The 22,646-nt window shown below is 37.8% G+C and overlaps 1 protein-coding gene across 4 annotated transcripts in view; it reads right to left on the reverse strand.

Moving 5' to 3' along the window:
* KIF4A (kinesin family member 4A) overlaps positions 1–22,646 on the reverse strand; it is a 108,026-nt gene that overhangs the window by 32,008 nt on the left and 53,372 nt on the right. For all 4 annotated transcript variants that reach the window (XM_087427354.1, XM_087427355.1, XM_004439876.3 and 1 more), the window contains 8 exons: positions 19,335–19,467; positions 17,557–17,615; positions 17,335–17,440; positions 12,833–12,889; positions 11,215–11,400; positions 4,961–5,064; positions 3,624–3,768; positions 2,512–2,622 (listed from right to left, as the gene is read on the reverse strand). In XM_087427354.1, coding sequence (XP_087283480.1) covers positions 2,512–2,622; positions 3,624–3,768; positions 4,961–5,064; positions 11,215–11,400; positions 12,833–12,889; positions 17,335–17,440; positions 17,557–17,615; positions 19,335–19,467 — 901 coding nt within the window. The remainder of the gene's footprint in view (positions 1–2,511; positions 2,623–3,623; positions 3,769–4,960; positions 5,065–11,214; positions 11,401–12,832; positions 12,890–17,334; positions 17,441–17,556; positions 17,616–19,334; positions 19,468–22,646) is intronic.

The following is a 22,646-nucleotide window of genomic DNA, read 5'->3' on the forward strand; positions in this document are numbered from 1 at the left end:
GAGAAATATTGGCCTCAAAGAATGAGTTGGGAAGTGTTCCCTCTGCTTCTGTTTTTTGTAATAGTTTCTGAAAAATTGGTATTATTCCTTCTTTAAATTTCTGATAGAACTCATTAGTGAAGCCATCTGGGCCTGGGCTTTTCTTTCTGCATTTAACCATTCCTGTATACCATCTCTTCCTGGGGTAATGATATGAGCAAGCATGTGGAGGGCAACTACATATTTATGAGTCCTTACATAGACAGTTGTCTTGTTATGGGTCTGTACAGATTTTCTATTTCTTCTTGAGTCAGTTTTGGCAGTTTTTATCTTTCCAAGAATTTTTCCATTTCATCTAGGCTATCTAATTTGTTGGCATACAGTTGTTCATAGTATTCTCTTATAATCTTTTCCTTCTGAAAGGATTCAGGATTCATCATCAGGATTCATTTCCTTCTGAAAGGATTCATCACTAGTCTTTTATTCCTAATTTTAGTAATTTGAATCTTCTTTTTTTCTTATTAAGCCTACCTAAAGGTTTGTCAGTACTTGCTGATCATTTTAAAGGACCAACTTTTGGTTTCATTGATTTTTCTCTATTGTTTTTCTATTCCCTATTTCATTAATTTCTACTCTAACCTTTAATATTTCTTTCCTTCCACTAGCTTTGGGTTTAGTTTGCTCTTCTTTTTTTCAGGGTCTTAAAGTAGTAGCCTAGGTTATTGATTTGAGATCTTTCTTCATTTTCAATATAGGCATTCACAACGATAAATTTCCCTCTAAACGCTGCTTTAGCTGCAACTCATAAGTTTTGTTATGTTGTGTCTCTGTTTTTATTCATCTCAAATTTTCCTTGTGATTTCTTATTTAATTAATAATAAACCCATTATTTAATTAAGATTGTGTTGTTTAATTTGCTCATATTTGTCAATTTCTCAAATTTCTGTTATTGATTTCTTATTTCATTTCATTGTGGTTGGAAAATATACTTTGTTTCAATTCTTTTAAATTTTAAAGGTATAATTAGTTTATAGTATTGCTGAAGTCTTCGCTATCTTTGCTGATCTTGTGCCTAGTTGTTCTATTCATTATTGAAAGTGGGGTATTGAAGTGTTCAAATATTATTGTTGATTTGTCTATTTCTGTGTTTGCTTCATGTATTTTGGGGCTCTGTTATTAGGTGCATATATTTTTTTTATAATTGTTATATCTTCCTGATGGATTGACTCTTTTATCATTATAAAATGTTCCTCTTTATTTTTAGTAACATTTGTGTTTTAAAGTGTATTTTGTCTGTATAGCCACTTCAGCTCTTTTATGGCTGATGTTTGAATGGCAGATCTTTTTCCATTCGTTTACTTTCAACTAATTTGTATCTTTGTTTTTTTTTTTGGGTCCTGAGCTAACATCTGTGCCCATCTTCCTCCACTTTATGTGCGACGCTGCCACAGCATGGCCTGACAAGCGGTGTGTCGGTGTGCACCCAGGATCCGAACCCAGGCCGCCAGCAGCGGAGCACGCGCACTTAACTGCTACGCCATGGGGCCGGCCCCTAATTTGTATCTTTGAATCCATTATGTATCTTCTGTAGACAGCATATCTTGTTATAGCTCTTGGTTTTTTAATCCAGTCTGACAATCTCTGCCCTTTGATTAGATTGTTTAATCCACTCACATTATGTTATTATTGATATGGCTGGATTTATGTTTTCAAGTTTACTTTTTGTTTTCTATGTCTTATATCGTTTTTGTTCCTCTGTTCCTCCTTTACTGCTTTCTTTTACATTAAGGGAATATGAATATTTTGTAGTATAGCATATTAATTCCTTTAATGATTTCTCAATACTTCAGTTCTACACATCATTCCCAGATGTATCTTTCTAAAGCAGTAGTTTGCTGACATCACTTTGTTTCTCAAAAACCTTAAAAATCTTTACACTGCTAACAAAATAAAGTTCAAACTTTTCGGATCTTTAACAATCCAGCTTCAACTTGTCTTTCCAATGGAATCTTCTACTACTATCCTTCATCCCAGCTGGACCATTCGCCATTCCTTGAATATGCCTACAAAGTTGTCATCTCTGTGTCTTTGCTCCTGCTAGTCTATCTATTCGGAATGCCTTCACTTATCTCTATCAAAATCATCCCTATTATTCAAGGCCTGTTCAGCTATCATCTTTTCACTCCAACTGCAAGTGTGCTTCCTTTTCTTAATTACTTTAGTATTTTAGACCATTCGTAAAGCACAGATCTCTTTATTCCTTGTATTGGAGAAAACCATGCTTATGTCTCACCTTCCCCTTTAGACAAGACATTCTTCAAGGGCAGAGCTCATATACTACTTACTCATCTTTCTATTTTCCATGGTATCTAGTGGATAGTACCTTGCACATAATAGATGTTTAATAAATAGTTGTTAAATTCATGAATGTGTCACATTTTTAGAGACACCAGTTGTTTGAAGAAGCTTTAATGCTAGTAAGCCCAGAGAAGGGTTTATTAGGTAGGCCTCTGAGAAGTTATAGTTACTTACTCGTTCTTTTAACTGGATTACTTCTTTGTCTTTTTGTTGCTTCCACTGTCTAAACTTCTCAGCATCCTCTTTCATCTGACGCATTAACTGTACCCGCTGGTTTTTCATCACCTGTAAAAACAAAAACCAGTACAAGTATTAGTCATCTGTACTTATTCTAGGCTGATGTGCAGACGGATAGACTAACCATTAAGAAGAGAGAAAACCCAGAGCTAAGCTGAGACGGCTGCCAAAAGATTTTCTGATTAGGCTTGCAATACTCCTTGCTATACCTGCATAGAGTTTCTAAGTATAGAATACACAAATGAACACTCTGAAGAAATAAAAGAAAAAAATGTACCTATATGCTAAATCCAGCCCTAAATTCATTGTATATAAATGAAGTTTCAAGGAAATATCTAAGCCTCAAGGACAAATCCATCTAGCAACAATTGTATTCTAAAGGGTTCAGTACAAGTGGTGTAACCACCACTTTGCACATGTCAGAAGTTGAACATTCAATTACTGAAAATTTTCTCTAGGTGTCTGTCATTTTGCAAATAATTTACAAAATTATCCCCCATAATAATGGAAGGTGGTCAGGACATCACCACTAAATATTAAGGTATCTTTGCCCTTTGGTTTCTGTGAATCTAACATTAAACTCTGAATGTCAAAGCAGGGTTTTATTGTTCAGATTCTAGATGACTACTAGCACAATGTTCTGCAAAAGGGACATTTGTGGGGGCCGGCCCGGTGGCGCAAGCGGTTAAGTGCACGCGCTCTGCTGCAGCGGCCCGTGGTTCGCTGGTTCGGATCCCGGGCGTGCACCGATGCACTGCTTGGCAAGCCATGCTGTGGCGGCATCCCATATAAAGTAGAGGAAGTTGGGCATGGATGTTAGACCAGGGCCAGTCTTCCTCAGCAAAAAGAGGAGGTTTGGCAGATGTTAGCTCAGGGCCCATCTTCCTCACACACACAAAAAGAGGGACATTTGTGGAGATTCACACACTTGAAATGATGGCCTTACCTGTTACTTTCTCACCTGAAAACGCCTCTGTAGTGTAATTCTAAATGCAACACCTATGCTTGTAAGTGTCAATAGGGTAAATGCAAGGATAAGAGTTTATTACCTGTATCTCCTGGTTCAGTTTGGAGACAGTATGCTCTGTGGATTCTTTCAGCTTCAGAAGCTTGGACTGTTCATGCAGTTTCTTCTTCAGATCAGCTATTTGACCCTCTAGCTCCTGGAGACGTTTGCGGCGGCGCTCACTCAACCTAAAAACAGATGCGGTAGGAATGAAGACTAGCAGCAGCAAAGCGTGACTTCAAAAGACAGAATATTAGACTCCCAGGTTCACAACCCTGATATATATAAAACAGGTGACCAACCATATAGCCATCTTTAAATAATGAATACCACCCAAACAACCAAAACTGTCTGAATAACGGAAGCTGAATACAAAGAGCAAAACAACAAATTTTTTGAGTATATAACGATACAATTGCCTCAATACACCACTCCCCTACCACTCTGTGTTAAAAGCATGGTTCTTTGAAGGCATTTCAGTTCCCTTTAGCTGTAAGGAATAATTCTGATGATTATTACACAAGTCTGAGATAGAAAGTAAACATTCAGGACAACTTTTAAGAACATGCACTTTAGCAGCCGGCCCCGTGGCTTAGCGGTTAAGTGCGTGTGCTCCGCTGCTGGTGGCCTGGGTTCGGATCCCGGGTGTGCACCAACGCACCGCTTCTCCAGCCATGCTGAGGCCACGTCCCACATACAGCAACTAGAAGGATGTGCAGCTATGACATACAACTATCTACTGGGGCTTTGGGGGAAAAATAAATAAATAAAATTATAAAAAAAAAAAAAAAGAACATGCACGTTAGACTCAATAGAGATATAACAGAGTCACTGAGCAAAAAGAAGGTTGAATAGACAACAAGGCAGAGGTCTGAGGGAGAGTAGGATATTCTGGTTATCTGTTTTGGTTTTATTCTTAACTGACTAAGGGATGGCTAGATTGATTTTTCAATTACTAGCCTGGACATTAATTCTATTCAAAAGCTAATTTATCATCAGTGCAGGGACAAAGAAACTGTTGCTGTCTGGTAGGTCTGATAATCTTTCAAAATCCAGCTCAAACGCTAACTTCTTATAAAGCCTTCCTTGATCATGCCAGCCTGAATTGATATCTCCTGTCTCTGAACTCTTAAAGCAATTACTGCCTAAGAAATTCATTTGCCTACTAATCATATACTGTGTTATGGCATTCTTTTACTATCATCATGAGATGTTACTTAAAATCTCAATTACTTAACTTTTCTTTTGTTTAGGTCTCCTCTCCAAAACTAGGTTTAAATCCTGTGGGGGCAGGAAATGGCTCTTTTACTTCTCTATTTCCTCAACAGCTCCTCACACATAATAGGAGCTTGAAATAATATTTATTGACTTTATTCTTACTTGGCTTGATTGATATCCTTCTTTGTTGTCTGAAGTTCAAGAACCAATTCTTCCTTTTCCTTTTGCAGATTGATGACTTCCAATTCTAGATTTTTTATGTTATCCTAGAAACGTTATAGGTCAGAGAGAAAGAAAGCATTACAAGGCATAGGAAGAAAATCACAACATTCCACATCTTAGGGAACTATACATTCAATTTTACCCCTTCAGTTGTACACGAAAAACATTTGTACTTAATTTCATGGAGATAAAAGTTATGTAGTGGGAAAAGTATGGACTTGGAATCCAAAGGCCTGGGTTTGAACCTTGAGTCCAGCACTTACTATCTAAATATCTTAAGGAAAGTCATTTCATCTCTTTTAGCCTTAGTTTCTGTGCAGAAAAGAGTTAATACAGCAAGCCTGAAACTGCTGTCCTTCAAAAGGTCTGCTTACAAGGCTGGCTCTTGGTTCATGTCTGGGAACCTGAATTTTGGTAGGGTTCCCACCATTCTCTAACTGATAAGAGTGGCTCACTATGCCTAAACTGTGAAAACAATATGATTTATCCTGAACACATGCTTTCCTTCTGGGAGTCTAGAATTTTGGTACATGCTATGCAGAGACAGCCTACAAGAATGACCCCTGGTAAAAACCCTGGACTTCGAGGCTCAAGGGATCTTTCCTGATAGACAACATTTCATACACATTGTCACAACCCATTGCTGGAGGAATTAAGTGCATCCTGAGTGACTCCACTGGGAAAAGACTCTTGGAAGCTTGCACCTGGTTTCCTTCAGACTTTGTGCCATGTGCCTTTTCCCTTTCCTGATTTTGCTTTGTATCCTTTCACTGTAATAAATCATAGCCATGAGTATGACTATATGCTGAGACCTGTGAGTCCTCTGGTGAATTGCTGAACCTGGGGGTGGTCTTGGGGACCCCCAAGAGTTTCCTTAGATATATAAACAATTAACAACACTACCTATCTCACAGGGTTGTTGGGAAGATCAAAATAAGATAAAAAGTAAAGACCTTTTGTAAACTGCAAAGAGCTGCACAAACATTCTTATATTCAGAACTTGCAAACATATGTATTCAATAGCAACTGCAGTTCTGCATGCATTTAGGAAATGAATTCTAGAAACTGAAGTTTCATTAGTTTCCAAGATTGAGAAAACCCCATGAACAGACTCCTTCGTGTTCTCATAACCAAAAAAGATTAAAGGAAACTGGCTGGATGAGTGGTTGGCAGCCAAGAAGATTATATGCAGGTCCTAGACTAGTAATGAAATGACACAAAGAAGCAGAGGCAGGTTAGGTAGGGCCGTATCAGAGAGGCTTTCTAAATAGGCAAGAGCTGTTTTACACGAAATATACTGAGCCACTTCAGTATAACCAATGAAAATCAATCTCATTGCTTTAGAGTTACCCTGCATATTTAAACTGGCAATCATGTGTGTGTGTATATATACTTATATATATGACATATATATATATGACAACATTTTTGTAAAAAATAATCCAGATAATGTATATATAAGGCAAGTCCCCTTGACTGCTCTACCCTTGCCAAAATTTCAGTCCTCTCTCTAGAAGTAACCATGGCCTTCACCTTGGTCCAGATCTTCCAGACATTTTTTATAGACATTTACATATTACATATCTGGACATTTACATATTCTAGACATTTACACATATATGTAAATGCCTAGAATATATACATAATTAATAAATATATAAATACATTGTGGCAAATATCTAGAATATATAATATATGTAAATAAATAGATATATACACATACATACACATGTGCATATATGTGTGTGTGTGTACCTATTGAAATGTGTTAAAGATAAATAGAATTATACTATATGTGTATATTATTCTGTAACTCGCCTTTTTTTTTTCACTTGGTCTTGGAGATTTATTTATATCAGTGCATATAGATCTATCTCATTCTTTTTTTTGCCATAATGAAATATTCTTGTATATGCCTTTTGTGCACATGTGCAAAGTTTTTCTAGGGGAGACAAGTGGAATTGTAAGATCATGCGGGTACACATTTTCAATTTTAATAGATATTGCCGAACTCTCCTCCAAAGTGGCTATTCTAATTTACCCTCTCGCTCGCTATATATGAGAATACTTCTTTCCCTGTACCCTTGTCAACATTTGATACTACTACACTTCAAACTTTTTACCAATCAGATGGGTGAAAAATAGTATCTCTTCAATACATTTGCCACATTCAGTCAATAACTGTCTCACTGACTCCACAAGGGGAATTATTCAAATATTTGAGTCTTGTGCTACTATAACTCATGGTAATCTTCATTAATCAGAACATATACCTCCTCAAATTTTTCTACAGCAATTCTTCACAGTTATAGGAAAAATACTGTTTAGAACAAAGCTACCTTTATTTCTTAGAAAAAGACAGTGATCTACATGTGACTAAAAGGTACTATTTACATTAAGAATTTATTTCCTCTTAACTTTTAGTTGGGAGCTCAAGCATATTTGATTCCAAGGGAAAAAAGGAAACAATATCTTACTATATGTTACTTAATAGTAAGTAAGATAAATAGCTCATTACTAGCACCTCTTCATAGGGTTAGAAGTACTCTCAGGGAACATATGTACCTGTGTCTCTAGGCAAGAGTACAGAAGTGAGGAATAATTTCTCAGCCTTACCATTAACCCTTTGTTTACCCTGGAAAGGCCAAAATACGTTTGACCTAAAAAAGGTTGCCTTTTATGTCCTGTTAACATGGAGGATTGAGCTACATATGTAACTTGCTTCCTCCTAAAATTCCACTAAAATGACTCTAAAAAGGATATAAATCAACAAGGATGAAGACAGCAGTCAAGAGATAGAAACAGACTTTTGGAAGAGGAAAATAATTGATAAGTGGTAACTGGCTTAGCAGAGTGGAAAAAGCTAAAATATGACTCCTATAGGACAAACGCCAAGAAGAAACAAACAAGCCATAGAACCACAGAGAGGAGCAGAGGTTTCCTCTCTGGAGAGGCTGAACCTGACAGGCTGGACACAGACAGCAGACATGGCAAAAGGCAGGGATAAAGTATCATATTGCTCATAGAGGATTAAATACAAGTCTGTATATAACTGGAGAGACTAGAGCTCCCTTATTTTCTCTGGGTTACTAGAAATAGGGTATACCACCCTACCCACACAACTTCAGGCAGGAGAATGAAAGATTTCTTTATTCGAAACTGACCAGCCCAAGAGAAACCTGTGCATACAGAACTTCCTGTTGGGTTTTAGTACCTCACTGTTAAATACGAATGGACAGCCAAAGATCACTGGAAATTTCAGAAAAGCTCTTACATGAAAGAAAGACCGAAAAAACACACTAAAGAAAGGAATTTGAAGGAAACAGAAGAAAGGCAGGAAGAAGATGCAAACCTCAACAAAATTTAATTTCTACCCTTAGAGATGAGCACTACATCCATGAAAAAAAAGAACAGGGGGCTATAAAAAGGAAGAATTAGAGTATTAAAAAAATATTAGAAATTAATAGGTAAATAAAAAAATTCACCAGAAGGAATGGAAGGAAATCTTCTAGAGAATGGAATAAAAAGACAAAGAAATAGGGACCAGCCTGGTGGGGTAGTGGTTAAGTGCACGCCCTCGGCTTCGGCGGCCTAGGGTTCACAGATTTGGATCCTGGGCACGGACCTAGGCACTGCTTATCAAGCGATGCTGTGGCAGGCGTCCCAGTATAAAGTTGAGGAGGATGGGCACAGGTGTTAGCTCAGTAACAATCTTCCTCAAGTAAAAAGAGGAAGATTGGCAACAGATGTTAGCTTAGGGCCAACCTTCCTCAGCAAAAAGAGGAGGATTGGCAATGGATGTTAGCTCAGGGCTAATCTTCCTCACCAAAAAAAAAAAAAAAAAAGACAAAGAAATAGAATATAGGAGGGAGGAGATAAGAAAAGCAGAGACTAAATCTAAGAGATCCAATATCTGACTAAGAGGAGTGCAAGAAAAGAGAAAAGAGAAAATGGAGAGAGAAGGCATTATTAAAGAAATAATACAAGAAAACTTCCCATTAAAGGAGAATACAAATTTCTAGATTGAAAGGATCCACTAAGCACCAAGAACAATAAACGAGAAAAGACCCATACCAAGGCACATCATTGTGAAATTGAATAACACCTGAGGACAAAGAAAAGATCCTGAAAGCTTCCAGAGGAAAAAAAAATACAGGTCAAATAAAAAGAATCAGGAATTATAACAGACTTCTCAACAGCAACACTGGAAATAAAAGACAATGGAGCAAAGCCTTCAAAATTCTGAAGAAAAACGACTTCCATTGCAGAATTCTAAACTCAGCCAAACTAACAAGTGTAAGAACAACCACAACAACAAAAAGCTATTTTCAGGCATGCATTGTTTTAAAACATTTTCCTTTCATGTACACTTTCTCAGAAAGCTATTGGGGTTGTATTCCACCAACACAAAGGGGTATTCCAAGAACGAGGAAGACACAGAATCTGTTTCAACACAGAGATGAGAAGTGAAGCAGATTCCCAGGATGATGGTCTCAGGTTGATGGCTGAGCAGTGGGCCTAGAGAAAGCAAACCAGGATAGAAGATTCCAGGAGAGTTGTCTTCAAGAAAGAAATGGATTGATAAATTACCTGGAATGTTTGACCACATTAAGAGGAGTTTTATAATTCTGTCAGGAAGTTTGGAGACAAATTATTGACAGCTACATAGAAAACTAAGTAAATGAAAAAAAATGAGATTAGTAACTCTAGAAAATACAAAAAACTGTACAAGAAAGGAAATGGAATCATATTATACTATGTGGCTCAGCTGTAAAACATATTTACGTAATCATAAAAATTTAAACATTAAATATTCATTTAATCAAAAATTGTGATATAACCATTTTGAAAGATAGAGGTGAAGCAATGTGCATGAGTGGTTGTATAAGAAAGCTATATTCCCATCTTCTGTAGTGGGAAGTCAATTAATAATGTCTAAAATTTTTAAATCAACATAATTATACTACCAACTCTTATCTAGAAATATGGAGGTAAATGTCAGAAGAAACAGCTTAAAGAACTCAAAGTATAAGCCTAGGGAACAGGAGAGAAGGTAGTAGGGCAGGAGATTACTTGTATTTTTCTGAGTATTATACTATTTGACTCGTTTTTTTTTTTTGGGTGAGGAAAATTGGCCCTGAGCTAATATCTGTGCCAAACCTCCCCTATTTTGTATGTGGGATGCCGCCACAGCATGGCTTGATGACCGGTGTGTAGGTCCGGCCCTGGGATCCGAACCTGTGAACCCTGGACTGCCAAAGCGGCGTGCGTGAACTTAACCATTACACCACCAGGCCAGCCCACTATTTGACTTTTAAAAATGATATACATGCATTTGTTTGACATAAATAAAAATTAAGTTTTAAAAAAAGTTAAACAAGACTGTGATAACAAAAAGGAAATAAAACCTCTATTGGCAACCCAGTTATTATTTTGGAAGCAACCTCTACCCTAGAGGAAAAAAGCGGTGAAAATTATTTAGGAGAAATATTTTTCTTGTTTACTTTGAAAATTTAGAGGAGTTTGTGGTAGAAACGCATGAGTACTACAGGGATTTCTCGATACAAGCATATAGGACTTTGGGGGTGGTAGGATATAAGTGGATGGGAAAACAATCCACTCTTCCCCCTACCAGCCCTGCTAACATCCCTTTGTGGATGGAAAGCACTGGGCTACAAGAGAAAATAAGGTCTGGAGCAAGGGTAGCCTTGTGGATAACTTGAAAGCCAAAGACTTGTCTTTAAGTAAAGACCTGATTATTAATTAGCAAGGGCCACTTAGAACTACCACTAGGAAAAACAGTTTAGCCAGTTGCCAAGTCACGTGATATCTACTACAAATCTCTTCATAATTCACACTATAACCTAGATCATCTACTAAGGGATGTACTTTCAGAATCCCAGCATAGTTATTAGAACAAATTTCTCCACAAGTAGGGACTGCATTTATTATAACATTATCAAACTATTTATTAAACATCTGTTGCATAAGGTAAGGTATTAGATTAAATGAAACAAAATTACAGGTTTCCTATCCTGAATGTATCCTTTTTTTAAATCAATAGTTACAACTCCAGTTGTACTATGCACATTATGTTGTCTTGTCATCATCAAAAACAGTGTGCCTGTTTTCTTCCTATACAATTAAAGGGAGATGGTAGACATGAACAAATGCTGGCCTAGTAAATATTTTACCTGGTATTGGTACTGAATGGGCTGTAGTTGGCTGTCATTCTGAGTTATCTTCCTGGCTAGGGCCTCTTTCAGTGCAAGGGCTTTATTCAACTCAACCAGTTCCTTAGACATCTGAGCTTGACGTAGAGCATGCTGAGTGGTAAAAGCATCAGAAGACCTGCTGGTCTCTGGACTGGTTTCCACTTGCTGGAAAAGATCAGGATAATGATTTCTAAGAGAAACAAGCAATTGGAGTTCCTTAGGCACCGATTCATCAATTCTCACAGCCAATTTACCATTACTAATAAAACTGGCTTCTCATACATTTACTTTAAACATCTGAAATAAATTGAGCTAGCCTATTTCCCTGCTCTCACAAGCACCATATTTCTTATATCCTTTAACTGATTCTTGTAGAGTGAACTAAGTTTCTTGCTCTTTATCAATCTGACCAACATTTCTTTTTTTTTTTTTTTTTAAGATTTTATTTATTTATTTTTCCCCTCCAAAGCTCTAGTAGATAGTTGTATGTCATAGCTGCACATCCTTCCAGTTGCTGCACGTGGGACGCGGCCTCAGCATGGCCGGAGAAGCGGTGCGTCGGTGCGTGCCCAGGATCCGAACCCGGGCCACCAGCAGCGGAGCGCACGCACTTAACCGCTAAGCCACGGGGCCGGCCCTGACCAACATTTCTTACTTTTACCTCATTCTAAGGGGTCCTTAGAGGGCCGGCTCCGTGGCTTAGCGGTTAAGTGCGCGCGCTCTGATGCTGGCGGCCCGGGTTCGGATCCCGGGAGCGCCCCGAGGCACCACTTCTCTGTCCAACGCGAGGCCGAGTCCCACGTACAGCAACTAGAAGGATGTGAACCTATGACATACAGCTGTCTACTGGGGCTTTGGGGGGAAAAAACTGAATAAATAAAATCTTTAAGGGGTCCTTAGAGGAGAGAGGGCTCTGGAAATGGCACTTTAGGAATGGTGGAAATGAAGAAGAGGCTTCATTTATTCTCACAGAGCTGACCTCTGGCACCTGATTTATCTCCTATCTTCTTTCAGAAAATGAAAACTACTGATATATATTTGTTTTAGGGGAAAAAGCTATCTCAAGCAAATCATTGTTCAGCCTTTGATTTTGACTTTGCTCTATAACCTCTAGCCAACATCTAATACATTTTATCTATTCTTGCAACTTGAACACTCAAAATATTTTCCTTGGTTCTTGTAGCCCCTAAACATCCCATCCATGGAAAAGTATGCTGAGAAAAAATTCTCTTTCATTTCTTTTCTAATGCTTTTTTGACTTTGCCATAATTTCCTAATTTGTTCCCTTCCTCATTTGAACTTCCTAGACAACTGATGCAGAATATTAGCATCTAAGAAGAAATCAGTAAGCCAGACTGCAAATATGGAAAGTGACATCCCCAAGAAGCCCTGCCACCCATTACCAGTTATACTATTAGAGATAGAGCCTATGCAAGACAGGGATTTTACAAAGCTGAGATTTACACTCAAGATTTCTGGATTTCCAAGGCATTCTATGGAGATGGTAGCAATCAGGGATGCTCTTCCTCAGATGAATGATAAATTATAGGAAATGGCACAAAGTTCCCAGTTCCTCACAAAGAGGCCAATTACTTACAGCTTCTGGTTCCACTGCAGTATCAATGGCTGCAGCCACGCAAGCAACAGTTTCATCCTGCAATGACAAATAATGCTTCAGTTTAGGAAAAGATTCTGAAGCTTACTAGTGGATTTTATATTGGTTAATTTTTTTCAAGTGTATATGGAGACCATTTAAGGTGCTGGACCCATTTTATAGTCACATATCCCCCAACAGCCTCACGTTTCCATTTCCCACCTCTCAAGAGTCTGTCTTCTTTATTAAGATCGATTGTGCAGTCTTTGTAAAAAATAGGGTCACGTGGCAACTGACATATTTATTGCACCTCTCCTGCTCTGCCAGAGATCATTGGGCCAGAGTGAAACACTTAGCCATTCCAAGAGGCCAAAGTTTAATCCACTTTATAGACTCTACCCTTTCTTTTTATGTTTTTACCACCAAGTCTACCTCTATAATGTACAGATCTAGCCGGTTCTCACGAACATATCATCCTAAGAACAGACATATTAAATAAAAGCAATGCAGTGGAAAAGTGAATAGAATGAAGGATTATTTTTGATTTTTATTTTATAGCCAGTCATGGTAGCAAGAGCCTACTCTATAAGGAAATAAATGCCACAGGTGGATACCCCAGAAAAATGCGCTCATGAAGTCAGACAAATATACTGCAGCCTCTGTCCCTCATATATATAAGAACTGATCATATGCAGCTACTCCAGGTAGCGGTTACCTGAAAGGAAAGGGTAAGCACTGATCCCCTCCCAGAGAAGGGCAAATTCCTTTTTTGGGCATTAGAACAACAACCACTTAGAAGGGAAACCTAAAACCACTTATTAGGACTAATTTGTTTATAGGCTATCATAAGTGTGAGCTCTGTTCTCCCCACTGGAATTCGGGCTTTATTTGGCATTGCAATATATGGATTAACACTTCTATTTAAGTGATTCTGCAAAACCCTTGGAAGAAAGGATTATTTCCAGGAAGTCACATGAGTAAGGAGGTCATAGGTAAAAGAGCTATTGGCTCAACAGTAAGGAAAGAATTTAGGGTTAGCACATGGAGTCTCGCATCAGCCCAGTGAAACATTACATAGTCGTTGCAATTTGAATCTCAGTACCTTTAAGGTGAGGAGTGAAGAGGCTCTTAGTAAGTGCAGTTTGTAAAGCATTTCCCCTATTCTACCCAGAAATTCCCAACCAGTAGGGCTCAAAGAGAATTTAAAGGAAGCTCCAGTGTTCCCACATCCTTTCTCATCATGATTTACGGTACTGGTGATTCTCCAAGGGCAGAACATACTAAATCTTTCTTAAAAAACAGAGCACTTTAATATATTATAGGTTAATGGTTACCCTTTCCTCCCTCTCATGTTTTAAGTTTCAGTAAAAGGACTAGTTACAGGCCTCTCCTAGATTAGTAGAACCTATAACACTAGCTTTTGGAAACTTTTTCTATTACCTTCCAAAGGGTCAGGATCAAAGTAGACGGGTTAATCCTTGAAGAAGACATGTTGTTACTGTGGGTTTACCTTTTGGCTTTTGGCCCAATGAAATTTCACAATGCTAAGGTTTAAGCTTGGGCGACATGTTCTACAAGAACATGGCAGAATTCTGCCTTCATAATCCTAAATGTAAATATATAACAATAGGATTTATTTCAACCTAACAACTTCTTTCTTCCTCATTCTAAGGCTTCAACTGAGAACCTCTTGTAAGGTAAAAAGACATCATTTGCCGAAGGTGATGGTCAGGGGAACAAGGCTAGGGTACGCTGAGCTACGTTAACCAGCAATACCCTCCAAAATGAAGTTTGTGCTTGTAGGCTGTAGGCAATAACATTAATGGGCATGCAAAATGCTTTTTATGGAATTGGTCTTGGAGGAGGGGCTAAAAACAAAAAAAAATTTGATTTTGTGGGAACTGAAAGGACTGCATGAATTTCCTCACAGGTAACTGCAACAAGGAGATTTGCTTGAATTATATTTTAAGGGAAGAAATGGTACAGTTTAGCACTTAAAGCTGCAGGAGGAAGATCTGGGAACAATGGTTGCCTTCATAACTGAAAAGGGGGTGTTCACCCAACACTTAAAATAAAAATAGTTTTAATCTAGAATGAAGGGCACAAGCACTTACATTTGAAACATTTCGCTTTCACTGTAGTGAGTCTTAACAAAAGGCAGAGGATACATTGTTGTGTATTTCCAAAAAATCATGTAGCTGGGAGGATCTCCAAAAAATAGACACGGAGAACTCGGATTCAAGAGTCCAGCAGGAGCCCCGGGTTAAAGGGTTTACTCTGCCTAACTGTGACAGTGGATGGAAGCCAGGGACTTTATCAGCTTGTGGCAATCTTTAGCACTCTCCTGTGCCAAGTGAATTTTAGTGGCGACACAGCGATTCTACAGAGTTCCTCTGAGCCAGCCACCATTAGCAACTTCCTCTATAGGCACCAGTCATATTGGCAGATCCTCACTGAGGATATGCCTTCTCTTATTATTAACTTCGTTCCATGGGTTTTCTTCTTCATCTTTCCCATGTGACTCAAAGCCCCAGAAATGAGGTGGTGTGAAATTCTCTAAGATTGGTGTGATGGCCATGAACAATAGTGTCCTGGATCACCATTTTCTGATCCTATAAGCTTTGGCTCCAGTAGGGTTCTGCAGTTTAGATTATCTTAATTCTGAGGCAGCTCACACAAGATTTTCATACATCAGATGTTTCAGCTATATTTAAGTAGAATTATAGACGGTGAAATTTAACCTTGTGATAGCCGTTCTCTGGCACGCACTCTATACTTTAGACACATTGAAATTCTTACCATGTTCTAAACTTCCCTACCTTTTTGCTTTTGCATGTACCTTTTCCTCTATGTAGACTGTCCTTTCCCCTTTGTCTGTGTGGCAAACTCCCATTCATTTTTTAGGACCCAGTTTCTTCTGTGCTGCCTTCCTGAATTTTCTAGGCACTTAATCACCTCTTCCTTTGTCTTCCCACTGCACTTCACTCATCTTGCTAACATAAGAGGATTGAAACAGATGTGAGAGAGGGTTCCTAGTTTTCCTTGCCTCCTTTCCCTTTCTCCCTCTTTGCCATCTCTCTTACCTGTGAACCTTGACCAACTGACAAGGCTTGCAAGAACAACTCTTGAAAATAATCAGACAATTATCAGGATGGGATTGAGCAAGAGGCATGAAAACTGGAACAACCTCCAACCAAAATTTCACAGCAATTAACAACAAAAACTGCTACCTGAGCCAAATCACAAGGACACACCCCTCCCTTCTCACCCTATAAAATTCCAATCCTGCTTCAACTTGGGGAGTTACTGGAGTTCAGGTGCTCCCTGAGTGCATCAGCTGAATAATGCCTTTAACCTCTATCTGAGTCACTGAAATTATTTTCTTTTGATACAGTACTTAGCAAGGTTACACAGCTAGTGAGCAGCAGAACTGGCTTCAAACCAGGGTCTCTCTGGCTCTGGAGGCCAGGTTCTCAATTACTGTGGCCTGTTTGTTGGATAAATGAACTGTCATCTTGGACTGCTTGTGATAATTTTGTACAGTTCTACTTATTCCAAAACACTGCTTTCTAGTCTTTTGGGAGTTTATTCATGTAATTTCTTGGAACTGGCCATCCTAACCTTCCCCCCACAATATTGTATGGTATTTTTTTTCCATTGACTCTTTAAGAGTAAAATATAGCCATGGATGATTTTGTGATACCATTTGGACAACTCTAGAAATCGGGCAAGACCTGGGGTGGAAAATCACTGTTCTGGTTAAATTAAAACCTCTGCCCAAGAGCTGGGAATTACCACCAAGCATTTACATATACATCACTTCTTCAGAATAATAAACAAGAGAGTAGAGATGGAACAAAACCAACTGTAACTCCTTAACCAACCATTACCCCTTAACATAAAATTATTTCAACTTTAAAAAAGCATATATGCCTAAGGACTAAGATAGAGAAGGAACACCAAAAGTAAAAATAAGTTTTTAGGGTGGAGAGATTGTAAGAATTTTTCTTCTGGGAAAAACACCAAATACCCCTCGCTAAACCACAACTACAATAACAAAATAAATAAAAATGGGAAGTTACAGCAGAATAATCATTCAAACTAATTCATTACTGGTTATAAAAGAGAGCTACAGTATTCCCTGGTTGCTCTAAACAATCTGTCGGAACTCAGCTTATTTAAAATCGGAGTATGGTACAAGGCCTCTTGTTAAGTTGGCCTACACTGACAGGACAGCAAATCAATGACTGCTGTTCATACCACCCAGGCAATTTTGCACTGCTATGTTGCTGAAACATTAATGTGCCATTGTATATGTGAGCTATGACTGTTTTGATTTAACAAATTTAATATTCAGATCATATCCAGTGATCCATGATCTCTGTCCTCAAACAGCTCACAATCTAGTTGTTTCAGCAAAAGGCACAGAGATAAACATGTTTATATGCATCAAGAGAAACAAAGGAAAGCAATATGCCTATTTACACTGCCCCTACTTGGCTTACCGATAGCTGAGTAATCACTTGCTGCAGGTTACGAATTATCTCTACATTTTCTTTTAATTCCTGGTCTTCCAAAGTCTCCACTAGCTTTTGAAGATCCACTTTGCAGCTGAAAATTCAAGCAAAGGAACCCAAGGGTTAATCATACGCTGCAAAGGCCAGAGGGTCCATGGTTATATACCAAGGTGGTCTAGGTCACTAGCACACATCTGGTAGGAAACTTACGCTGCATGTTGCCTGAGTTCTTCTAGCTTGGCATTCATTTTTTCATTCGCTTGTTCTGTCTGCAACAAAGACCCAGGGAGATCATCAGTGGCAGTGTCCGACAGCTTCACCTAACTATGCTCTCTATCCTACTCCCTTGGATTAAAACCTAGGTAGAGAGGCTTCCTCCTTTGCTCTAATAGAGGATTTAGTGGGCTTTGGTTATTTACTAAGAAATGTATTTTTTAACAGATTCATGGAAATTAGCCCTTCCGTCAACATGAGCTACTAAAAATAGCATCCAAGCAGCTGAGTCTTATGCTTGCCATGAAACTCAGACTATGGGGTGGAGTGTGAAGCCTTAATTCCATAGAGAAGTTTGCAACTGGGAGAAAAAGCAATACTTCCTGGCATGCTACTCCCTACTGTTTGCAAAAAAACCACTTACTTTAAACTGCCTCCTACACTACACTGTTCCCTAGCCCTAGCATAAGGGCATTTAAAACATAAAAGGACCTCACACTGAATATGAGCTGAAATTTTTTTCAAGTTACACTATCTGATGTGGTAGGCTGGTTTTAGCAAAAGAAAGCAAGAACAAGGGTGGGGCACAAGAATGATGGCAGAGAAGAAGAAATGGCAGAGGTGGCAATGTTTTGGGAAAGGTGATTGATATTTTTCGTTTTATTTCAATCCGTAACATGCTAGATACTCCAACAGATTTGGGATGAATACTTTATGTAGGACAAAAATGTTGTGCTTGTTATGAAGTTCTGACAGGACATCAAACAATAAGCCTATCGGGCAGCCATTGCAACAACCCTATGAAGGTCAGATGGGTACGTGGCTAGAGTAACAAGTACTGTCTACTATGTCAGCCACACTCACATACATGTGAAACACAGCTTCTAGAGTTACTTCAAAGGCATAAAATGCAGTACTGGAGACAGAAAATTGTATATAAAAATCCCCTAGATCCCATTTTCATCCTTTTGCTAGTAATGGACAATACAATGGATGTAGGATTTGGCTCCTTAGAAGAAATCTTTAAGCAGCTTACCCTTCCTTGACTAGAGAGCACATTGAAGCGTGAAGGTGTATAAATTACAGATGTTCAATTACATTTTGGTGGAAACTCGTTTTCACTTCTGCTGATAATTGTGCTATCAAAGCTGTATTTGTATTTGAGCTGTATTTAGACTAGTAGAAAAACATTAGGGACAGAGCCAGCACTCACTGATCCAGGAGGTTACTATCAGACAGGTAGGAGGATTCAAAACTGGTGTAATCAGCTACACAGTGATCCACTCTTTGGAAATTAACCATATATAAAAGGAATTAAAACTAATTTCCCAGCTATGCTATCTCACTATGGCAGCTGTTAGGATGGGATATGAAATGTGACAATGTTAGAGGAAGGGAGATAGAGAGGAACTAAAATCTTAGCGAGGGGACAGTTACTTAGTATTATGGATAAAGATTAGGCAGGACTTAAGGTAACAGGGGGAGTTGGTTCTTTCCTCTCTGATATATGAGAACAAATCTATTTTAAAATGGGCTTCATGCAGATTCTTTGTGGTGACTATATAGGTGTTCACTGTACAGTTCTTTTAACTTTTCTGTCTGTTTGATTATAAACCCATGTCTTTACCCCAGAGGGGATCCACGGAAGATATGGTAATACTAATCCATGTCTTTCCACATAACTTATCTCTCATAATGAGAAGCATGTTAAATATTTCGGAAACTAAAGCTAGTAAATGTCCAGATTGTTAGTAGTTTTAGTCTTGGGGCCTCACCAAAATGATCCTCTCCAACATCTGGGCTGTCTGACCAACTGCCTCGCTCAGACCACGACTTAATTTTTCATTTTCCTCTATCAGGGACCAATTCTTCTCCATCAGGGATTGTAGATTCTCTGATGGTTCCACACTAAAACAAAGAAAGTAACACATTAGAAAAATATTTGATTGATTACACCTATATCAAAGGTGGATAGAAATATATCCCATAGGCCTCTTGGGTGGGTGGGTGGGAGTTGGTTTAAAATTACCCCCCAAAAGTCTGGAAAAAGTGTGTCCATCCCAATCTATTTTCCCAGTCAGGTAGTATATTGGATGAATAAGGAACATATGCCTGAAATACTTTAAATTAATGATTTGGAGGAAGGTAATAATTCACAGCCAGATATAGTTGCAACAGGAATGACTAACCTCTACTCTTGGCTCTTGGTTTAGGATCTTTCTATTTGTGCCATGAAGGAAAGAAGTGAAGGCTAACTGTAGCTAAGACACACGTTCTCTCCCTCTTCTTCCCACTCTCAATCCCTCATTAAAGATTAGGGAAGTAGGGAAGAAATAAATACGGAGGAGATAAAAGTGACACTGCTCAGGGTCAAAATTTAACCTCATCAACATAAGTCAATTACCTATTTACTGTAACTTTTAGGGAAACAGCATTTAAGAAGTCAGAAAGTTGAAATGATGACCAGTGGCCACTAAGAGCACATTTCACAATTCTCCATAAATAAGTGCTCCCTTCTAAGTGCCTGCCTTGCTTGAAACTGATGACCCATAGCCTCCTGCTCATTTGTCTACCAATTTTAAATTGCTTAGAGTGGGTGGTGGCAACAATGGTGTCCATTTCAAATAGGAGTGGAATGGAGGGACGGAAATCGCTTGAAGGAATACATATAGATGAGAACCTTTGGAATTTATGCAGATTACTTGATATCAGTTCCAAACTAATGAAGCAGACCAATAAGAAGTACATTTTTGGTTTGTATTTTTGTAATCCACTGGGAGTAAATGTTCAAAACTGGAAAATAGGACTAGTGAAAAAAGATCAGAAGAAATGTGAAGATTTGATCTGAAGGACACTGAAAGGAAAAATGAATAGTTGTCAAGGCTATAATAAAGAGAAAAAAAGGACGGGGAACAGCTGTTCTCAATCTCAATAAGGATAGAAAAGGATTTCAGGAATGGATGCCCTCTCACCCAGCTTAAGACCTCCATGAATTCTTACCGAAGATCTTAGCATGCTCTTTATCAAAACGTTCATAGCAGGGCCATACCATAAGGTCTCATATTATACTCTTGAGAATTTACTAAGACTCTTATGAAGGAATGTTCAATTCAGATGTGGACTATAAAAATAAACTATCAGTAAATTTAGTGTTATTTTAGATTGCTCTCATATTTCCTTATTTTTTATTGTTATTAAACTGAAAACTTCCATGTATTGTTCATGTAAGTTGACAAGCTCCAAAATAATGATACTTTTAACTCAACAGTTTTTTTCCCCTAAAAATTTCCAAGGTTTCTCTAAATGGAGGAAAATACAACAGAAAACCAATGTTTCCTCTTTCACATGCTGTTTAATTGCCAATGCTAGGAATTTAAGTTAGCCGAGCATGTGGAAATTGACAAACACTTGCAGAAAATCAATACAAAAGCTTCAATGACACACATTCAAAAAGAAAAGAACATAATCCAAGGACAAAAAGCAAAAAACAAAACAAAACAAAACACCATGTATATAAACCATACAGTTTGTAAAAAACTTTGTGAAATGTCTCTAAAAATATAAGTATACATTTTTGAGAAAAGAAGTAGCATCATTATTTCTCATAAAACATTGAACAATTGAGTTCAATTGTTTGATTCATTAACTGTTTCTAAGAATCTATCACTTTTGTAGCTGAAACTATATCCTATAGTATATTCTAGGTAGTTGGAAGTCTGAAATGGTTTTTATTAGTCTTGTCTTACATGAAACAAGACTGTACTAAATTGAAAGGAAAGGAAGATGGACCAATTGCTTCTAAACTGGGTATACTAGAATAGGTCTTTAAGAGACCCCAGCTTTCCTTAGTTTCTTTATCCAATACTCTTAAAATATTATCAGGAAACCGAAATTAAATTACCCAAAGGGGGAGAATTACAAAGAGAGGGTGGTCATCTCTGGGTGATGAAATTATGGCAATTTTAAGACTTATTCTTTATACTTGTCTAAATGTCCTACAAGAAGCAATGTATCACTTTTATAATCAGAAAAAAAATGAAGTTATTAAAAATAAGGATATTAAAAGGAAATAGGCTCACACCATACATAAGAATAAACTCCAAATGGAAAAATGAATTGTAAAAAATAAAACCAACATCAATACTAGAAGAAAACACGGGCAAATTCCTCTTTAACCTTGGTGTAGGAAAAGGCTTTGGAACTATGAATCAAAATCCAGAAGCATAAGGAGAATGTAAACAGTGTAGCTACTTTGGAAAATAGTTTGGCAGTTTCTTAAAAAGTTAAACATATGACCCAGCAATTCCACTTCTACGTATCTACCCAATAAAAAACATATGTCCATATGAAAATTTGCAAGTGAATGTTCACAGCAGCATAATTCATAATAGCCAAAAAGTTGAAACAACCCAAAAAGTCTATCAACTGGTAAATGGATAGACAAAATGTGGTATATCCAGACAACAGAATACTATACAGCAATAAGAAAGAATGAAATATTGATATATGCTAGAATATAAATTACTCTCAAAAACATTATAGGTGAAAGAAGCCAGACAAAAAGTCCACATACTGCATGATTCCACATATATGAAATGTCCACAATAGGCAAATCTATAGAGACAGAAGCAGCTTAGTGGTTGCCTAGGGCTGGGAGTGGGAATAGGAGTGACTGGAAATGGGCACAAGGGATCTTTTTGGGGTGACGGAAATGTTGTAAGATTGGATTGTGGTGATAGTTGTATAACTCTGTAAATTTACCAAAAATCATTGAATTGTACACTCAAAATGAGTTAATTTTATAGTATGTAAATTATATCTCTATAAAGCTGCTAAAAAAATCCAGAGGCAATAAAAAACGATTGATAAACTTTCTACTCCATAAAAATTAAATTTTTTACATGACAAAAAAGCACTGTAGGTAAAAGAGAACAAACTAGGAGAAAATACTTGTAACACTCCCTACTTACAAAGGACTAATATCACTGATATATAAAGAACTGTTTAAAACAAGGGCCAAAATTAGGGTGGCTATTATAAAAAAACAAAACAAAACAGAAAATAACAAGTGTTGAGAAGGATTTGGA

This window comes from Ceratotherium simum, chromosome X (assembly GCF_057802395.1).
Source record: "Ceratotherium simum simum isolate JZ-2026a chromosome X, ASM5780239v1, whole genome shotgun sequence".
NCBI classification, from domain to species: Eukaryota; Metazoa; Chordata; class Mammalia; order Perissodactyla; family Rhinocerotidae; genus Ceratotherium; species Ceratotherium simum.